Below are 17,500 nucleotides of genomic sequence, written 5' to 3'. Positions count from 1 at the left end.
TTGTGACACAGAGTGTCAACATCATTGTGTATTATCTGTCCAACCTGACCAACCGTTCTTAGCGATGATTAAATCATATTATTGCTAAATACTCGACTGACTTCTTTTATGATTTTATGCAAGTGGTTGTCTCCTCTGTTGAAATGTTCTGTAACTTGTTGTCATGCTCCCAAATATATGGATAAACATGAGTGCTGACACAACAAATGACACGGCTGGTGTGTTGCTAATGAGATGTGATGTAACTGCACGAAAAGGACCCTCTGGACCGGCAAGGCATTTTCTTAAATTCCCTGATGATTTTATACACATCATCGGAAATTATTAGACCATAGTTGTTCTTCCTTTGGGTGAGTGGTGTGGGAATGTTCTTTCACTCATGGCGACGACGAATCCTGCTTTAAAATTTCTTTTTTGGTCCTGGGACAATCTGTTCATATCTGCAGTCGCATTTCCCGGCCACAGGTTAGCAACATAGATGTGGATAGCTCATACGGTAGAGTCACGGTCTCACCGACCAGGCGGAGTTGTCGTACCAGTAAGGTCGCGGGTTCAAACCCCCATCACCGCCGCGAATTTTTTTTTTATTCTCTTTTGTCTTCTGGCACTTTCCTACTCACTTCATCTCTTGTTGTTGCCAACATAGATGATGGACTGTGCAAAGGAACCCAACAATGTCAGTCTTCCTCCTACCACGAATGGTGGGTTTTCCACGCACATCTTATATCTATGATAATGCAATTGTATCTGTAATAGTATTCTCCTTTATTTTCATTTGGTTCTTGGTAATAGAACTTTTGAATCCTTTTCCGACAGTGAACGCTTTCTGATTAAAATTGGTTGAACATTTCCATTTGGTCATCACTCTCCTTCAAAAAGTCCTCCTTCTGGTCTTGCGTAAACCTGTCTGGGGTGCGTATGCACTCACGACAATGATTTCCTTCATGTTAACTACAATCCTGATCCACATAAGTCTGTCGGACACCCTTTGGACTTTGTTTTTACAACATTTTGTGCAAGTTCTTTATCCAGGATGATACCAACTCCATTTCGTGTTGCCTTTATTTCTTTTATAAACCATTTTAAATCCTCCACCAATCTCCCATGCTGTTTCACCTTTCCACTTTGTTTCTTGCACAAACAAAATGTTAATTTTTCTTCTTTCCATAGCATCAGCGATTTCCCCTTGATCTGCCTGTTATACTTCCAGCAATCAAACTTCCAATCTTCCAAAAACAACAAAAACACTAACCAAAATAAAAACAAAACAAAACTCATGAAACTTCTAATTTCTGGTCGAAAAAACTATAGATTTACTTTTCGGCAAAAATTATCACTTCCACATAATACAAATATTGAGGTGGTGGTAATGGCTGACTTTTAGTAAGATTTAAAAAATACAGAACCTCTTAGCTCTCATAACGGGACTTTTAATGTACACTACAATCTATCCCCTTTTGTCAACAATATTTTGATCTTAAACATGGTCCACTGTCTTCATTCTTGTCCAGTTAATTGGGACACAACATGATGTAAACTTTAACGAAGTTTACAAGCCTGAAAAGAAAATTAAACAAAAACTTTCGTGCCCCTCTGAATATATTTTTTGACAGTGTCTACCTAATGGAAAAGAAAAGAAACAATAAATAGTCATTATTTGATTGAAGAAAAAAAAAAAACAACAACAAAAGTAACAAACAACAACAAACAAACAAACAAAACAGCAAAACAAACGAACAAAACCAACAAACAAACAAACTGATTACGCATCTAGGTAATGCCTCATATTTTAACTCGTCTGTAAACATTGTTTTAGATACTTTTTGAGTATTAGTAGTGTGAGATCAACGTGTGCATCATGTAGAATAAAACGTATTAAATGCGATGACCTTACTTTCTTTGATGAATACAAAATTGATATTATGCGAGTCAGTTTATTTTTCTTTTAAGCAAAAAAAAAAAATAATAATAAAATAAAATAAAATAACAAACCCCCCCCCCCCACCCCCCCCCCCCCCCCCCCAAAAAAAAAAAAAAACAACCCAAAAAAATAAAAATAAATAAAAAAAAAACAAAAAACAAACAAACCGGGCACCCGGGGGAAATGTGATCAAAATACCGTCTACCCAGAGTGAAGAATTTCATAGAAGAAATTTCAGTATGGGCAGAATGATGGGAGAACCACAGAACAGGGAGGTGGACACCACGCGGCGGGCACTCTCGCGAAAGCCACTGTATCTTGGAACGTTAAGTGTTATATATTTTAGATATACTTCTAGGTAAACTAAGGTGCCACTTAGCTATAGCCTACCGGAAGTTATGAGTGGCATCGTCTGCTGGGGCTGCCGTAAAATGTCAACAGTAAACAACAATGGTCCAGTATCCAAACGATCTTACTTTTCTTAGCCCTTATAAACTCATTTCAGGTAAATTCTTTCCCACAAGTATCATCTATCCACACGATGCATCTATTTAAGATAGTTGCACTTAATAAATCATGTTGCGGCTTTGGTCAGTTCAGTTTTCCTTCTAATCTCTCTGATCTGTCCCTCTGAAGTTAAAAATGGTAAAATTTTAAAATGAAATGATCACTTAAAATTTTTCACTTAATTATTTATTCAGTCTTGGGTTACTCGTCACAGATAATGCCTTTTAAATGATGCTCTGTTATCTTCCATCCAGTACGGAAGTGTTCCATCTTCTTTTGATTTTAAAGTGGCATTTAAAAATAGAGTGTTTCAAAGCAGTGGCCTTCCACATAATTATGATTATGAATGAGTCGCCAACATATGGAAAAGTTAACCAACATCTGTTGTAACTGCGAATTCCATTGATCAGTTTAAAATCCATATTGATAAGTTCTGGTCAGATCAAGAAATGACTTCAAAGCCAAAATTAAAGTAACTGGAAGTGAGGCAGAAATGAAGCCAAAGATGATTGAGTCCAGTGAAGAGGAGCCTTAAAAGGACCTGTATCGGAAACCAATAAGTAACTATAAGGAAATACTAACATTAGACGGTCTATTATTGGGCAAAACCTGTCAATTTAAGTGAAATAATCATGAGCCCATTCAGCCGCCCGTGCACTAGTGAGAAGTTGCCAGACTTCTCCACCAGTAAGAGGAGACACTGGGTGGTAGCAAATCAGCTTCGGCTGAGAACCTGCTTAACAGCAAAATCGCTTCATCAGTGGGGACTTTCCACCTGTCCAATATCTACCCGATGTGGGAACGAACCCGAAACCGCAGAGCATCTAGTTGAATGGTGTGTTGTGACGAAGCTTCCAGGCGGGTTTGCGATGTTGCATGAGTGCAGTAAAGAATTTGCAGATTGGATCGATCGTCATAAGATAATAGTGTGAGCACCATTAGAAGCTGCTACCCGAGCAGCGGTGATGAAATATCTAGGTCTAGAAGTCTAGTCTAATTCTAATAATAATAATATTAATAAATAATAATAGATCTAGGTCTACTAATTGAATTGACGGTTATGGTTCAGGTAAAGTTTTCAGTTTGTGTGGTAGCACTGTGGACCAAAATTATTGGTAAATCCTTCCAGAATCTGTCCAACTCAGCTTTGAAGGCGTTTCCACTTTCGGCATTCACAACTCTCTCTCTTACAAATCATTCCATGTATTCATTGTTCTAACTGTAAAGTAACTGCTTCTTGTCCTAAGTCTGTTGTATTGTGTTCTTTTTATAATTTCATTGAGCATCCCCTGGTAGAGCCTTGGTTGTTGGGCTGACATGTTGGCAAACTCAAATAATTTGGTCATGTCGCCCCTTATGACGTGTACCATTTAAATATTGGGAGCGATTATATGGGCAATATTGCCCAAATAAACACCAGGTTATTTGGGCAATGTTGCCAAATTAGCATAAGACATGTTTGGCCAATGTGGCTGAAAAGGACCAGGTTTATTTGGATTACTATGATAAAGATTAAAAACACAACAAAACAACATCCAAAAAAAAAAAAAGAAAAAAAAAGAAAAATAATGGTATGCCAATACTGATAAGAATGTCAGGGATAATACATTGACTTACTTGACTTAGATGCCTTTCGTGTCTCGACCGAAAGATCAGGTCGCCTTGGCTGTTTCCAGTATTTCCTGTGTGAGGTGTCTCCAATATTGCCGGTCCTCTGCTAGGGTTCTCAGATTTTCAAGGTCCCCTGCCGTTATGAGACTAATGCTTTGTCCAAGTGTTGTGAGGTTTTTGTTTAGGATCACAGGGAGTGTTGTGATCGGTCTTCCTCTGAAAAGGTTCCCGTGTTTTTGGAAGTATCCCGACATGGCTTGGTTAGCTGGTATGTTTTTGTCCCTGCGTAGTATGTGACCAAAAAGTTGCCATCGTTGTTGTAAAATGTCAAGGGAGATTGGTCTTTCTTTTGTGATCTTATGGAGTGATTCATTTGAGATCTTTTTTGGGTATTTGATGTCCTGTATCCTTCTTAGCTGTGTGCGATGGAAGGCATCCAAACTGAAACTGTATCGTGCTCTTGTAAAACCGGTACTTCTGTATAACTGCGGCACTTGGGCGTTGACAAAATCCGAAAAATAATACATTACGCAATAAAAAAGAAGGAAGAAAAAGTCAAAACAAGTTGAAAAACACCCAGACAATGCATACTTTAATTATGCCATTCTCAATCACTTTTTAACTTAATAAATGACATTGTTTTCTTCTTTTCAGTTTGTGTTTAAAAAAAAATTGTTTCCAGAACTTCACACTTGTCTTTTATTATCAATCCCATCATAAAAACGTACTTCTCTGGGGTTTTAACTTCAGTGATCCTATTTTTTGGGTCTTAGTGATGACTGGATTGGGACACTGAACTGACCAAAGCTGTTTTTCCATCGGTTGTAATTTCTTCATATTGCCTAAATAGGCAATATTGATCTATTAATCACTTCATTAGGGGTCCCAATAGCTCAGTTGGTAGAGCACTTGCTTCACATGCAAAGGGATAAAGATTGATCCCAGGTGAAGTTGAGATTTTTTCCTCACCCCTCCTGTCCATGGAGCAATGATTAGGTAGCTGGGTTTGTTTAGATCTAGATTGAGAGAGTAGCAAATATTGCTTTTGTCAGTTTCACTAGAGATCGGGACAAACTCCACCTCCATGGACCTAATGGCTCTGAAGGACTACTTTAATCACTTTATTAAATACATATTTCGTTTTCTTCCAAGCTTCCGCTTAGCCAACCATATCTGTGTTATAATCATGCAAGGATAAGTGACCATGTTTCTAATCTTGACGTATTTTCATCCTGGCACAACTTGAATACAACATCCTTTGAACTTTTGGATCTATTTATCAATCAAAAGCATATATGTTTCAGCCTCTTTTCAATGTGTTGGCTTGTCTTCTTTTTGAAAGGGGATGATATGTATATTATTTTGATTCATGATTTCATAAAAAATTGCACCGAATGTTATACAGAATTTTTAAAAAATCATGTAGAAATGTGATTTTGTTGGTGCGATGAAACTCATTCAGTACTTCTCATCAAATTGTATTTTAAAGGAAAAAATGTTCTATACTCTTTTTATAAAAAAAATATCTACTATTGTTGACTTTTTAATGACAATGTCAGTTTGCTTGTTGGGATGCGACAGGCCCAATCTAAGATATTTCATTTTCAATTGTAGCTTTTATACTTCATTTGCACATTAAAGTATAATATATTTAGGAAGGTAAGAATATTAATGTTTCAATTTTTAAAAAAATAAATTTTATGAGTCTACCTGTACAAAAGATGTTCACAAACGATTGTTTTGTTCTAGGTTGAAAGTCACTTTAGGTAAGATAATAGCAGTGAAAATTTAAATCCTGTTTGTTTCATTTATAAAGCTAATTTGTTAGTTTGCAGGGTCATCGAAAAGGTCTGAAAATTGGATGAAACTATATAAGTTTCCTAAGCTTTTTTAAAGGGGTGTTTATAAATAAGGGAGGGAGAAAAACACTATTTGTAACTTATGATTTAATTGTCTTTAATACAGGTACAGTCCTGAATCATCACAAGATTGTTATATTCTGCTCTCTGTTGGTGATTTTATCTTGTGAAGAACCAGGTAAAGGAGGCTACAATTATAAGAATAATGTCATTTTATCTTCTAAAGAAGGTTGATAAGACTTTTAGGTTTGCTCTACTGATCACTATGTCATAATTATTATAAAAAAAAAAAAAAAAATTAGAAATGCAATATTGAGCCAGTCCACATTTTCATTTTCTCTATTTTTATATTTTGATGACAAGGATTAATTTATTTTATCTCATGTAATGTTACTGGTTAAAAAAATTATTGAAAGAGTAAACAAACAAAAACAAAACTATGAACTGATTCTATCATTGGATGTGGAGGCCATTTTTATTTTCAATGTTCTTTGTTTTAAATCTTTGAACATCGCATTGTCTATGTTTAGTATAGTCACAACTCTTATATTTATTTATATTGTCTCATGCTGTAAGATGAGCATGGAATTTAGAATGTAGAAATTAATGGTTATTAAATTCCAATATATTCAACAGACTACAATGGAATCACATATGGAGGAGCATGGAAGCATGTCACTATTGATCCATCTAATGAATATACTGAAGTTGGATCAATTCTAGAGGTAAAATGCATTCATACGAAGCATATACTTTTTGTTATATCCCATTATTGTATTTACTCATAATTTATATTTTCACTCACTCACTCATTCGCATGACTGGATGGGGGGGGGGGGTGGGGGGGGGGCTTGCCGGATCACGGTGCCACACATCTCGGTAATTGGCTTTCTCTGTCAGCTCGTACAGCGTCAATCCTGTCCACTCTTTGATGTTATCTAGCCACATTTTCCTTTGTCTTCCTCGTCTTCTTTGACCTTCCACCTTACCTTGCATGACTACAAGCAATGGGTCCTGTCTTCCCGCTAGCTTTTCCACATCTTCAAGAACCTCCTTATTAGTTTCGTGTTCCAGATATGACACTCATAGGATTTTCCTGTAACTCTTGCTCTCGAACACTTTTATTCATCTCTCCAGTCCTGCATTCATTGTCCAGGCTTCACAAACATATAGAAGCTCAGATAGTACAAGTGACTTGTACAATCTAAATTTTGATTGAAAGCTCATCTGGCTTTTCCAAATTTAGTTGAGTCTCGCCATAACTGCCGTCACCATGCTTATCCTTGATTTGACTTATTCTGTTACACTCCTTCCATCCTTGGTCAACAATACTCCAAGATATTTGAAGATTGTAACCTGTTGTAGCATCTCGCCATTAAGGGTGATATTATTAGCTTTGACATCACCTCGGCTGTTGACCAGAGTCTGCGATTTATATTTTAGGGTTAAATAAATTTACTCGAATTGACTTAATCCTCTTGATTCCCTATGGAATATAGGATCACTTTAAATAAATTAGCTACCTTATATCATCAATTTTTACAGTATAGTTTAATTTGAAAATTCTTCCAGGCTGTGCTCTATTTATTGTGTACTGACAAAAAGATTCCCATTTTTTTTTTTGCCTTCTTTACCACCAGACACTTTCTTATAATTATAGCACCATCTCCATAACCATTCACACAAGCACATTTTCTGCCAACCTGATGTTCTTTTAATATTACGATTCTATTTTATATTTCTTGTTTTGTCCTGGTCATTTACTTTTTATTTTATTTTATTTTGGATAACAATAAGAGAAAAATAAAAGAGATGCGTTTGATAGGGACTGTGGTGTTAATATCTACAACATCTGTAGACAGATGGTAGTTGTAATTCTGTAGGGCTACTAATACTGCAGGACTGTAATATATCCTGTTTTTTTTGTAGCATTAAACGGACAGTAAACATTTGCTTGCTAGCACGACTCAAATTGAAATTGAAAATTCTTCCCTTTCAGGCATCACCGAATCGGTTGTAAGTACATTGCTGTACTATTTCAGCTATCAGGACTGCCTGAAAAAAAGACAATATAATCCATATCGTTGCTAGCGTTTTGCCAGAATAAAATGAAATTTAATCGACAGTATTCTAAGGCCCCTTTGTTTTTCGTTGTTTGTTTGATTCTTTTGTTTTGCTTCCATTATTTCTTGTTTCCTAAACTCAAACTCAAACCCAGGAATTTGCAATACTTGGTTCATAATGAAATATTCAATTACTAGAAGAAAATGAAGGAACGACCATACATTCCTTAATAAAATTACAGTGAATCCAGTAATAAGGGAAAAGGTCATGGCATGAATCATTCAGTTTAGATTCTGAAATTATGTGATTTGATGTTAGTGAAACAATATCTTTGATTTCTGGTAATTTGCTATCTTCAGAAATTGAGTCACTATGTCAAGAACTCGGACAGCTTAATGGAACACCATGAAATCAACTACTTGAACTGTTATGCAATGAATGTGAGTATCAAACTTTAGAATCAATAACCTCAATCCTAAACCACTCCATCAAATTATTTTTTAAAGCAATTGTCCGACCCCTACTTAAAAAGCAGAATCTCGACCAGAATGACTTGGAAGAACTATCGGCCATTTTCGAATTTATTGTTTTTGTCTAAAATACTGGAAAAAATTGTTCTCAAGCAACTCAACAACACCTTATCAGAAACAACATGGATCAAAAGTTTCATTCTTCCTATAAATCATTTCACTGTACAGAATCTGCCCCCTTAAATTACATAAAACTCACTAAATAGACAAATTCATAAAATGTGAATTGATATTTTTAAGATGGGCTGTTACAATAATCTTAAACATTTAACGTGAAGATTTTAGCTATCATCGTTCACTAGAGTAGCTGTGTGATACGAAAGTGTGTATTGATGGTTTGGTACTCAAACTGTATAACTAAATTTTGGATAAATCGTAGTAATGATTTATCAAATCCAATGGTCTTCCTCCATATAAAAATTCATACATCACTACAGACTGTACTACTGCACATGTGAAAATATCAACTCGATCTGATTTTCAAAACTAGGAAGAATTTTTTTTTAAGTCTTCTGAAATATAGTTCAATAAAGCAGTCCACAAGTTGATTACAATACTGTCGATATAACAAGTTCCCCTCTTTTCTTCAACTCAGCCTTAATAAAATAAGCAAGCATTTCTGACCTAGGGTTGAATGAGTAATTACCTTTTCAAGGTGACAAATATTAGATGAGTGCTATGAAAAAAAGATGCTTAATAGTCAACCTATACTGTGTGGAGGTCAAATTTGGTTCAATATGCTTTGATGACAATGGTTATTGAAGCCTTTTGAAGTGTAATGAGTGTCGTGAATAGATATCAGTAAAGAATTTGAGATATTTTCAAGCTTTTTTCATCGCTTTTGTTAATCCACTCTTCATAATTCAAAAAGCGTTTATCTTCAGTTCAGTATTGATCTAAAATAAAAGGTTTTCCATTCCCTGATTTATTTATGTAATTATATATTATCTGCATGTTCTTGCTGTGATTCACACTGCTCTGTCCCATTTGTAGATTAAGGCCATAATCATTATTTTATTCTAAATTCCTGCACGAGATGTAATCTTTCACTTAACAACATAATGTAAGAGGAAATCCAGCACTAGTAGAAAACTAAATAAACAAAACGTCCCCCTTTATTTTTTATTTCTATTTTTAGTCATTATGCTCCAAAGTGTCTAAATCAAAATAGATAACTAGGTCCCTTGAATTTTGGTTTCACCACTGTTTCCTTTATAACATTTTTGTTTAAATGTAACTCAATGTAATTGTTTAAGTTAATAATCTACAATTTACTTTCTTTCAGACACTTCTGTTCAGTCTCTCAAATAGAATACCCCTGTTGTTCACCAAAGAAATACCTAGTGAGGATGGCTCAACATATCCGATCTCTGTACCAGTACCTGTTGGCTACACTTTTCACTGTGAAATGAAAACTATCAAACATAACGCATCTTACCAACATTACATAATTGTGTCTTCGATTCCAGGAGATGAACGAATTTTTATTTTGTCACATATATTTTTCTCATTGAGCTACAAAGAGTTCAAACACAGCCCTTTGTATTCTTCATTCAGTGATTGTGAGAAGCAGATTAATTCATCACATCTTTACATATTGTCAACGTTGACGAGGAGAAGGCACCTTTATAGTCAAGTTTGCCCTTCACAATCAGAGCTCCTAAGAATGCACAACTATAAAAAGGCATATTGTCCCAGTCCAGTTCATGGTAAAGACAAAAATACGTCAACTTCATTGAGATTGGAACTTAAGATAATGACCTACAATATTTGGAATTTCAACCCTTATTCTCAAGATAGATTGTACCTTGAGAGGATGAAAAGACTAGTGAAAGTAAGTGCATACTATGTAGGGCAACACATACGTTTATTCTCGGTTTGATCTTAACCCCTCTAAGATATAAGTTTGTTTTTATAGCTGTTCTCATCAAGATTACCAATGCATCACATCACTTTTACTTCTTCCTTTTTTCACTGATTTGGCTTGTAGTTTAGGACTAGAAAGACAATTGAATTGATACAGAAAAAACTAATTTCAGTCTCACTATTAAAAGATTAATGGTTGATTGCAATGATTTTTCTCCGAAAAATAATTCTGGTTAATTAAAATGTGTCTCATTTTGAAATCTTTTAAAGATGATGGAATATTTGTTAAAGGAAGCAGCTCACAGTGCACAAAATATATTTTGTCAACCATTTAAAGATATGTGAATGTATAATTTATTTGAAAGCTTTTATGAAAAATCTTGATAAATCTAAAAATTCCATTCTCTTACCAAAGTATCTTATCTCGTACCTATTACTGTGTCAGACAAAAAGTGAACACATATTTTTTAAAGTTTTATAACCAAGAACAAATAAGACCCAAGGTTATTAATATTTGCGGAAATGTAAAATTAAAATATTTTTATGTCACAGCTTGTAGTCAGTGCTGATCCTGATGTCATAGGACTTCAAGAAGTTCGACTGGAGACCTTGAAAGGTGGAAGGATGGGGCCATATCAGATGGATCACTTAATGCCTCATTTAAAACACTATCAAGTGAGTCTAGGCATTTATGTATATTTTCCACCATTGCAATTTAGATCTAAGTAGGTACAGCTTGCCGTTGCAGTTCAATTCTAAAGAGGAGAGATAACATCAGAGTTCTTTTTTTTTTTATTAAAACAAGAATCAATTAAGAAGTTGCTGGAGAAATAGAAAGAAAAGCTTGTAATGATGAACAAATGTTGAAATACCGGCAAATAACAAAGCATTATGGGTAAATAATATAAATGTAAGGAAATATAGGAAGAGAAGAATGCCATGCAAAAAACAGAGAAAATGAAATATCACGTTGCACAGGGATTGGCAACAGCTGAGGGAAGCTAGATGGATGTGTTCTTTTCTATGATTTAAGAAAGAGAGAGAGAGAGAGAGAGAGAGAGAGAGAGAGAGAGAGAGAGAGAGAGAGAGAGAGAGAGTGTGTGTGGGGGGGGGGGGGGGGGGGGGGGGGGGGGGGGGGAGGGAGGGGCAGCGCTACCGCCAAAAAAGTTAGCTTCAAATGAATCACATATAATTAGAAATGCCTTCATTCTGACTTCTATGGAATATAAAGTCAACTATCATATGTGTTAAGGTCCCACTAGCTTGCATTTTAGCTAAAGCACTCCATTTAAATAGAGCAACTGACATAAATACAAGCGCTGGGTAAGCCTTTCTATTAGGTTGAATATTAATTCAGAAAAGCGGTCAGAGCAGGCCCTTACATCAAGATAATTTTAAAACTATTGTTAGACCAATTTTGGAGTATGGCAGCTCAATTTGGGACCCATATACAAAGAAAAACATAGACACCTTAGAAAACATCCAAAGAAAAACAGCAAGACGCATCACAATCACATTCGATCCTTTCTCAAGTGCGTCTGAAATATCACAATGGATTGGCCTTGAACCTCTGGAAAAGAGAAGAAAGATAGATAAACTTAAATTGTTCCACAAGATCTACTACAAAAATTCGTGCCTTAAACTTCCAAACGACATCAAAGATATCGGCACAAGAAATACGAGGGGACACACAGCAAGAGTAACCATCCCAACATCAAAAACAGACGCCCACATGTATTCGTTTTTCCCTTCCACTGCCCGACTATGGAATAGCCTCCCAAAGTGGCTGAAAACGGTTGCCAACATGCCTTCACGCGATTGCTAGAGTTCACAACGTGACTTTTTAATCTATGTGGATTTTTTTTGTTTTTTTTTTTTTTATAAATTAGTATTATGTGCAGAGTTTTAGCAAGTTTAAAATGTAAAACACTACAAACTGTGGAGTGATCCTCGACAATATTGGAGGTTTCCACAAGACGAAGAAGAAGAAGAAAAAGACACCAAGTTACCTAGTCACCAAACATTACTTACAGTGCCTCTTCTTTTTTTCTTTTTTTTTTCTAGTATGTATTTCAGCCTGCACAGATGTTTGAATCAAGTTTAAATGAGGGGAGGACCGAAGAAGGAGTAGCTATATTATCCAAGTATCCCATATTATACCATGATTATCTACTATTATTTAGGTAAGTTATATTTTTTGATTACTCTATAACATTATGGTTCAATTTATTATTATTATTATTATATTATATTATTATTATTATTATTATTATATTATTATTATTATTATTATTATTATTATTATTATTATTATTATTATATTATTATTATTATTATTATTATTATTATTATTATTATTATTATTATTATTATTATTATTATTATTATTATTATTATTACTATTATTGTTATTATTACTGTTATTATTATTATTATTTATTATTATTATTATTATTATTATTATTATTATTATTATTATTATTATTATTATTATTAATTATTATTATATTATTATTATTATTATTATTATTATTATTATTATTATTATTATATATTATTATTATTATTATTATTATTATTGCTGTTGACATGGCTTTCAATCTTGTATGTATATATTATGCATTATTATATTATTATGGTTATCTTCTATACGCGTGTGTATATGTGTGTGTGTGTGTGTGTGTGTGTGTGTGTGTGTGTGTGTGTTTTGCATGTCATGGTTAAAGATATATGTTTGTACACCACATGAGTACATTTAAGTTGAAATCCTACCTTTACCACGTGTATCATTATTGTAATCTTTAATCAATAGAATTATGGCATTACTATTAATATTAAGGGCATTCAAGGGATCTTCTCCTATTTTACCCTATACCATATGTTATGTTATTATTATTATTATTATTATTATTATTATTATTATTATTATTATTATTATTATTATTATTATTATTATTATTATTATTATTATTATTATTATTATTATTATTACTGTTATTATTAAGAACCACTTTATTTAGGTCATTGTCTATTTGCCATATTTGTGATATAAAGCAGGATTTAAAACAGGTTCAATGTATCCAGATACTAATTTATTGAGTTTAAATCCATGAAATATCTTATCTATGGGGGATTCCTATTCAGGTATGATTGAAGGGGTAGCTGGAGTTAATTTGGACCTGTTGGAAAATACTTTGTTATATTCAGCATTCTTTCCAAAGGGTGAAATCAGTTTTAAGTACCTATTTTTGTACAACACTAAAACCAATTAAGCACCGATTTTATGAGACATGTTACTCCTGCCGTTTAACCACAGGGTCTAAATACAAAATATTGGTAACATAAGGGGCAACGTTGTGGTGAAATTATTATTGTAAATAATACAGACTATGGAATAAAATGTGGAATGAACTACTTGAAAAAGCTTAAAGACCAAAGGACTTTTTTACTTCATTGATTTTTTGTTTGTTTTTTTTTGATTCAGTTATGATTTCTTTTCAAGCAATTATTGAGCACATTGTGTTCCTAATGCCTGTCAATAACTGCATCACTCCTTGTAAAATTCCATATTTGGACAAATACTTTTAACCTTATCTTATCTTCTTTAATCTTATTCAAAGAGTAAGACTCTGTTAAGAGCCTACATTCCTCATTTTTGATGACAGAACCAAAGAAATGTTATGGAAGAGGCCGGACAGAATCAACTGGAACAGTTTTTTTATCTCTCTTATACTACAACTCTTACATAATATTTAAAAAAATAATTATACAATTGATTTTAGTGCCGAGGACTATGTGCGGGCGTATTTTGATAAAATTATGATAAAATCTAATCTTTTTTGGATCACTTCTTTTCTTTGTCATATTTTGAAATATTACCAATCAATCTATACGTTTTACATCATTTCTTTTAAATAAATTTTATCTCGAATGCTTTGCTAAAAACCAGAAATACAAGTAATTCAGCTGATGGACATCAAAGAGTATGCCTGCATGCAGTGATTGATGTGCCTAATATTGGTCAGGTAAGGAGGTATATAGCTTAACCTATGTTTGAGATAAATAGCAAAATCTCTGTATATTCAATTCAATGCAATTCAAAAATGTCTCCATTGTTGGAAATATTCTGCATTTTTCTCAGAGTACATAGGAGTAATTCTTTTTTAAAATTACGTCCTTCTGCCGCGGCATCATTAGAAACTGTCACGCTAGGCATTCCATGGAGGAATATGGATAATCCATCAAACAAGATGTCTGATGTCAACAGGATTCACCCGTGTTGTCCAAAGTGCTGGAGTAATAGCTAATACTAAATAAGAATAAATAGATAAATATTAGATATTCATGACCTTTCTCCAATCTATGTAAATATAGCAATACATCAAGACTAGATTTTTTTAAAAAAATGTTTATCATGTGTGTCTGAGAATCCATTCGACATCTAATAATAGTTGATATATGTTTTCATTTGACAGATGTTTTTATGCAGTTGATAAGTGGACACAGTCATCTCCGTTGAAACTTTCATTTACAACTCTCAATTTCTTCACTCTGTTGACTAATACATACATGTTCTATTCTAAGAGTACCATAATATTGTCTTTGAAAGCGATAACAGTTGATGAGCAAAAACTAAATTGACATACAACTAATGGAGTAATTATGATTTGAAAGAAACTCATTCTTCGCAATTTTTGATTTTGATCATTACCCCTCTTAACAATTTTATAGGGTTTGTAATAGAAAAGACTGATTTTAGTAAAAAGTGAAAGTGAATTATGTGTATTTATATATATATATATATATATATTATATATATATATATATATATATATATATATATATATATATATATATATATATATATATATAGATATATATAGATATGTATATATATATACTATCTTCAAATGGTTTTTGTTTGGGTGACAGGTCCATGTGTTCAACACTCACTATTCCTTAAGCCATGAAGCAAGAGAGCAAGCGTCCAGACAAATCTTGGAATTCATGGCATTTTACCAGGGACCAGCAATTTTATTAGGGGACTTGAACGCAACACCTGAGGAAAAAGCTGTTAGGTAATTTAGTCTTGCCAAACACAACCACATTTAATTCCATTTTTCCTTGGTTTAATCATCTTCAATGCACTTCATATTTCTTTTTCATTCACCATGTCTGCTTGTTAAGTGCCCATTTTCTACTAACACTCTTACGCTAACTGTGAGAAATTAAGTAAGTGCATGTAATATTTCCGAATGACATATATTATAAGATGAATTGTTGATACTGAAGCCAATATAAAAGATTCAGGGTTATTCGAACACATGCGGTTAAACATTCTGAGTTGGTCCCAAAATGGTCCCTCTTGTGTAGTGTTAGCACATCTGACTGGTAATCAGGAGGTCTAAGGTTCGATCCCCAATCAAGGCAGGCTGATTTTTTTGGGATGGTTTCTTTTTCTTGTATTGTTCTCTCCACTTTGTCTGGCACTGCTTGATGCACACTTTTTCAGATCTTATTTTACACCAGTGCCTGCTCCCTAATTGTCACTTTGATATTTTCAAAATAAAAATGGAGTTATTTTTATGACTTCGTCCTCTTCGTCTTGTATTCAACGTTTGTTTTTTATGATATATATGAGGGTTTACAATGAAAATGTGTTCCCTTATGAAGAATATAGACATGAAATTGTCCCCAACTATAGGGTAGCCACTATGGTAATATGGTAGCACATCTGATTGCTCATCAAGAGGTCCGAGGCTTGAACTCAGGTTGAGGCAGACTGATTTTTTGGGATGTATTTTTACTTGTTTTTTTCTTTCTGCTTTGTCTGGTACTGTTTCATACACACTTTTCCGATCCAAAATGCTGCAATTACAGAACATGCTAATCATATTATTGTTAAAAATCATCAAGTCTGATTTTTAAAAAATTATAGATACACGATGCCTTTAATCAAATCAGCCACATTTACTTTCACTTTATCCACATTGGATTCTTTAGTCTCAGGTTGGCAAATACTCATGCATATTCGACAGTTAAAGTTTGTACATAAACTTTTTGACCTACTGAATAGATAATGTCTTCATTTAAACTGCCCGTCTACATGTCATTATCACACCTAAGTCAAATAGGGTATGTGTGTAAAGTGTCTTTCCCAAGGACATTATGCTTGGGTCAAATTTTGCAATCATTTCATCCATCCGGTCTCTGACCAGGCACAACTTTGCTTGATTTTATTACAATAGGTATTATTATTATTATTATTTTTATTATTATTATTATTATTATTATTATTATTATTATTATTATTATTATTATTATTATTATTATTATTATTATTATTATTATTGTAAGTATTGGTGGTATTATGATTGTTGTATTTTTTGTGTGGTTATTAATGGTATCGGTTTATGTTTTGGTTCCATTTACCTTTTTTTTTTCACTTTCATGTATGTTGTCATCAAATTAAGATTGAATAAACTTTGAAACTTTGGTAAGCCACTGACATCATAATCGAGAGTTTATACTACTGAATATTTTCTAATTTACAGAATGTTATTGAAAGACTCTGGCTTGGTGGATGCCTGGGCCCAACAACATGATGAAAGTCCAGGATATACTTTTAATACTTTAGAAAATAAACTTTCAAAAAGGGTAAGCAATATTCTTGGATCTGCTTATACTCTAGGTGATTGGCCACACGTTTTATTAAAGCCGCTTTGAAAGTGTTAAGAGTGTTTCTTTTCTTTTTCTTTTAAATTTGTTACTGTATTTATTTGAGTAAATGTAAGAATATATAACACATATATGACAAAGATCTATGGAATTCATTTCTGACTGATGAAACTTACCTAATCCGTTTGCCTATGTTTGGAACATAGGTTGTCAATCACTGATTCCCATTTGGCTTGGCCTCTACACTTGTTGTTCACTCCCAGACTCTTACCCCTCCTCGGGACACCTTTTAAGTTTGATTTCTCACTGTCCTTGTTCATTGACAGGTTTTTGGATAGGCAATTACCCTGACCGTATTCCACTCAGGAGCTCTAATTTGTTGTAGCTTTTCATTAACATCTAGTTTGTGATCCTATCTTCCCAACAGTCCCAAGCAGTAAAATTTTCATAGATTTTGGAGTGAA

At 33.6% G+C, this 17,500-nt stretch overlaps 1 protein-coding gene across 1 annotated transcript in view; it reads left to right on the top strand.

Moving 5' to 3' along the window:
- Positions 1–2,102: 2,102 nt before the first annotated feature.
- LOC144963826 (uncharacterized) overlaps positions 2,103–17,500 on the top strand; it is a 17,212-nt gene continuing 1,814 nt past the window's right edge. The window contains exons 1-10 of the mRNA XM_078897762.1: positions 2,103–2,426; positions 6,005–6,076; positions 6,535–6,623; positions 8,322–8,402; positions 9,778–10,326; positions 10,911–11,033; positions 12,423–12,541; positions 14,308–14,383; positions 15,291–15,436; positions 16,913–17,015. Coding sequence (XP_078753888.1) covers positions 2,372–2,426; positions 6,005–6,076; positions 6,535–6,623; positions 8,322–8,402; positions 9,778–10,326; positions 10,911–11,033; positions 12,423–12,541; positions 14,308–14,383; positions 15,291–15,436; positions 16,913–17,015 — 1,413 coding nt within the window. The 5' untranslated portion in view covers positions 2,103–2,371. The remainder of the gene's footprint in view (positions 2,427–6,004; positions 6,077–6,534; positions 6,624–8,321; positions 8,403–9,777; positions 10,327–10,910; positions 11,034–12,422; positions 12,542–14,307; positions 14,384–15,290; positions 15,437–16,912; positions 17,016–17,500) is intronic.

This window comes from Berghia stephanieae, chromosome 2 (genome assembly GCF_034508935.2).
Source record: "Berghia stephanieae isolate SIO BIC M18660-M18661 chromosome 2, UCSD_Bste_1.3, whole genome shotgun sequence".
Lineage (NCBI taxonomy): Eukaryota > Metazoa > Mollusca > Gastropoda > Nudibranchia > Aeolidiidae > Berghia > Berghia stephanieae.
This window is presented reverse-complemented; position numbering and strand designations above follow the sequence as displayed.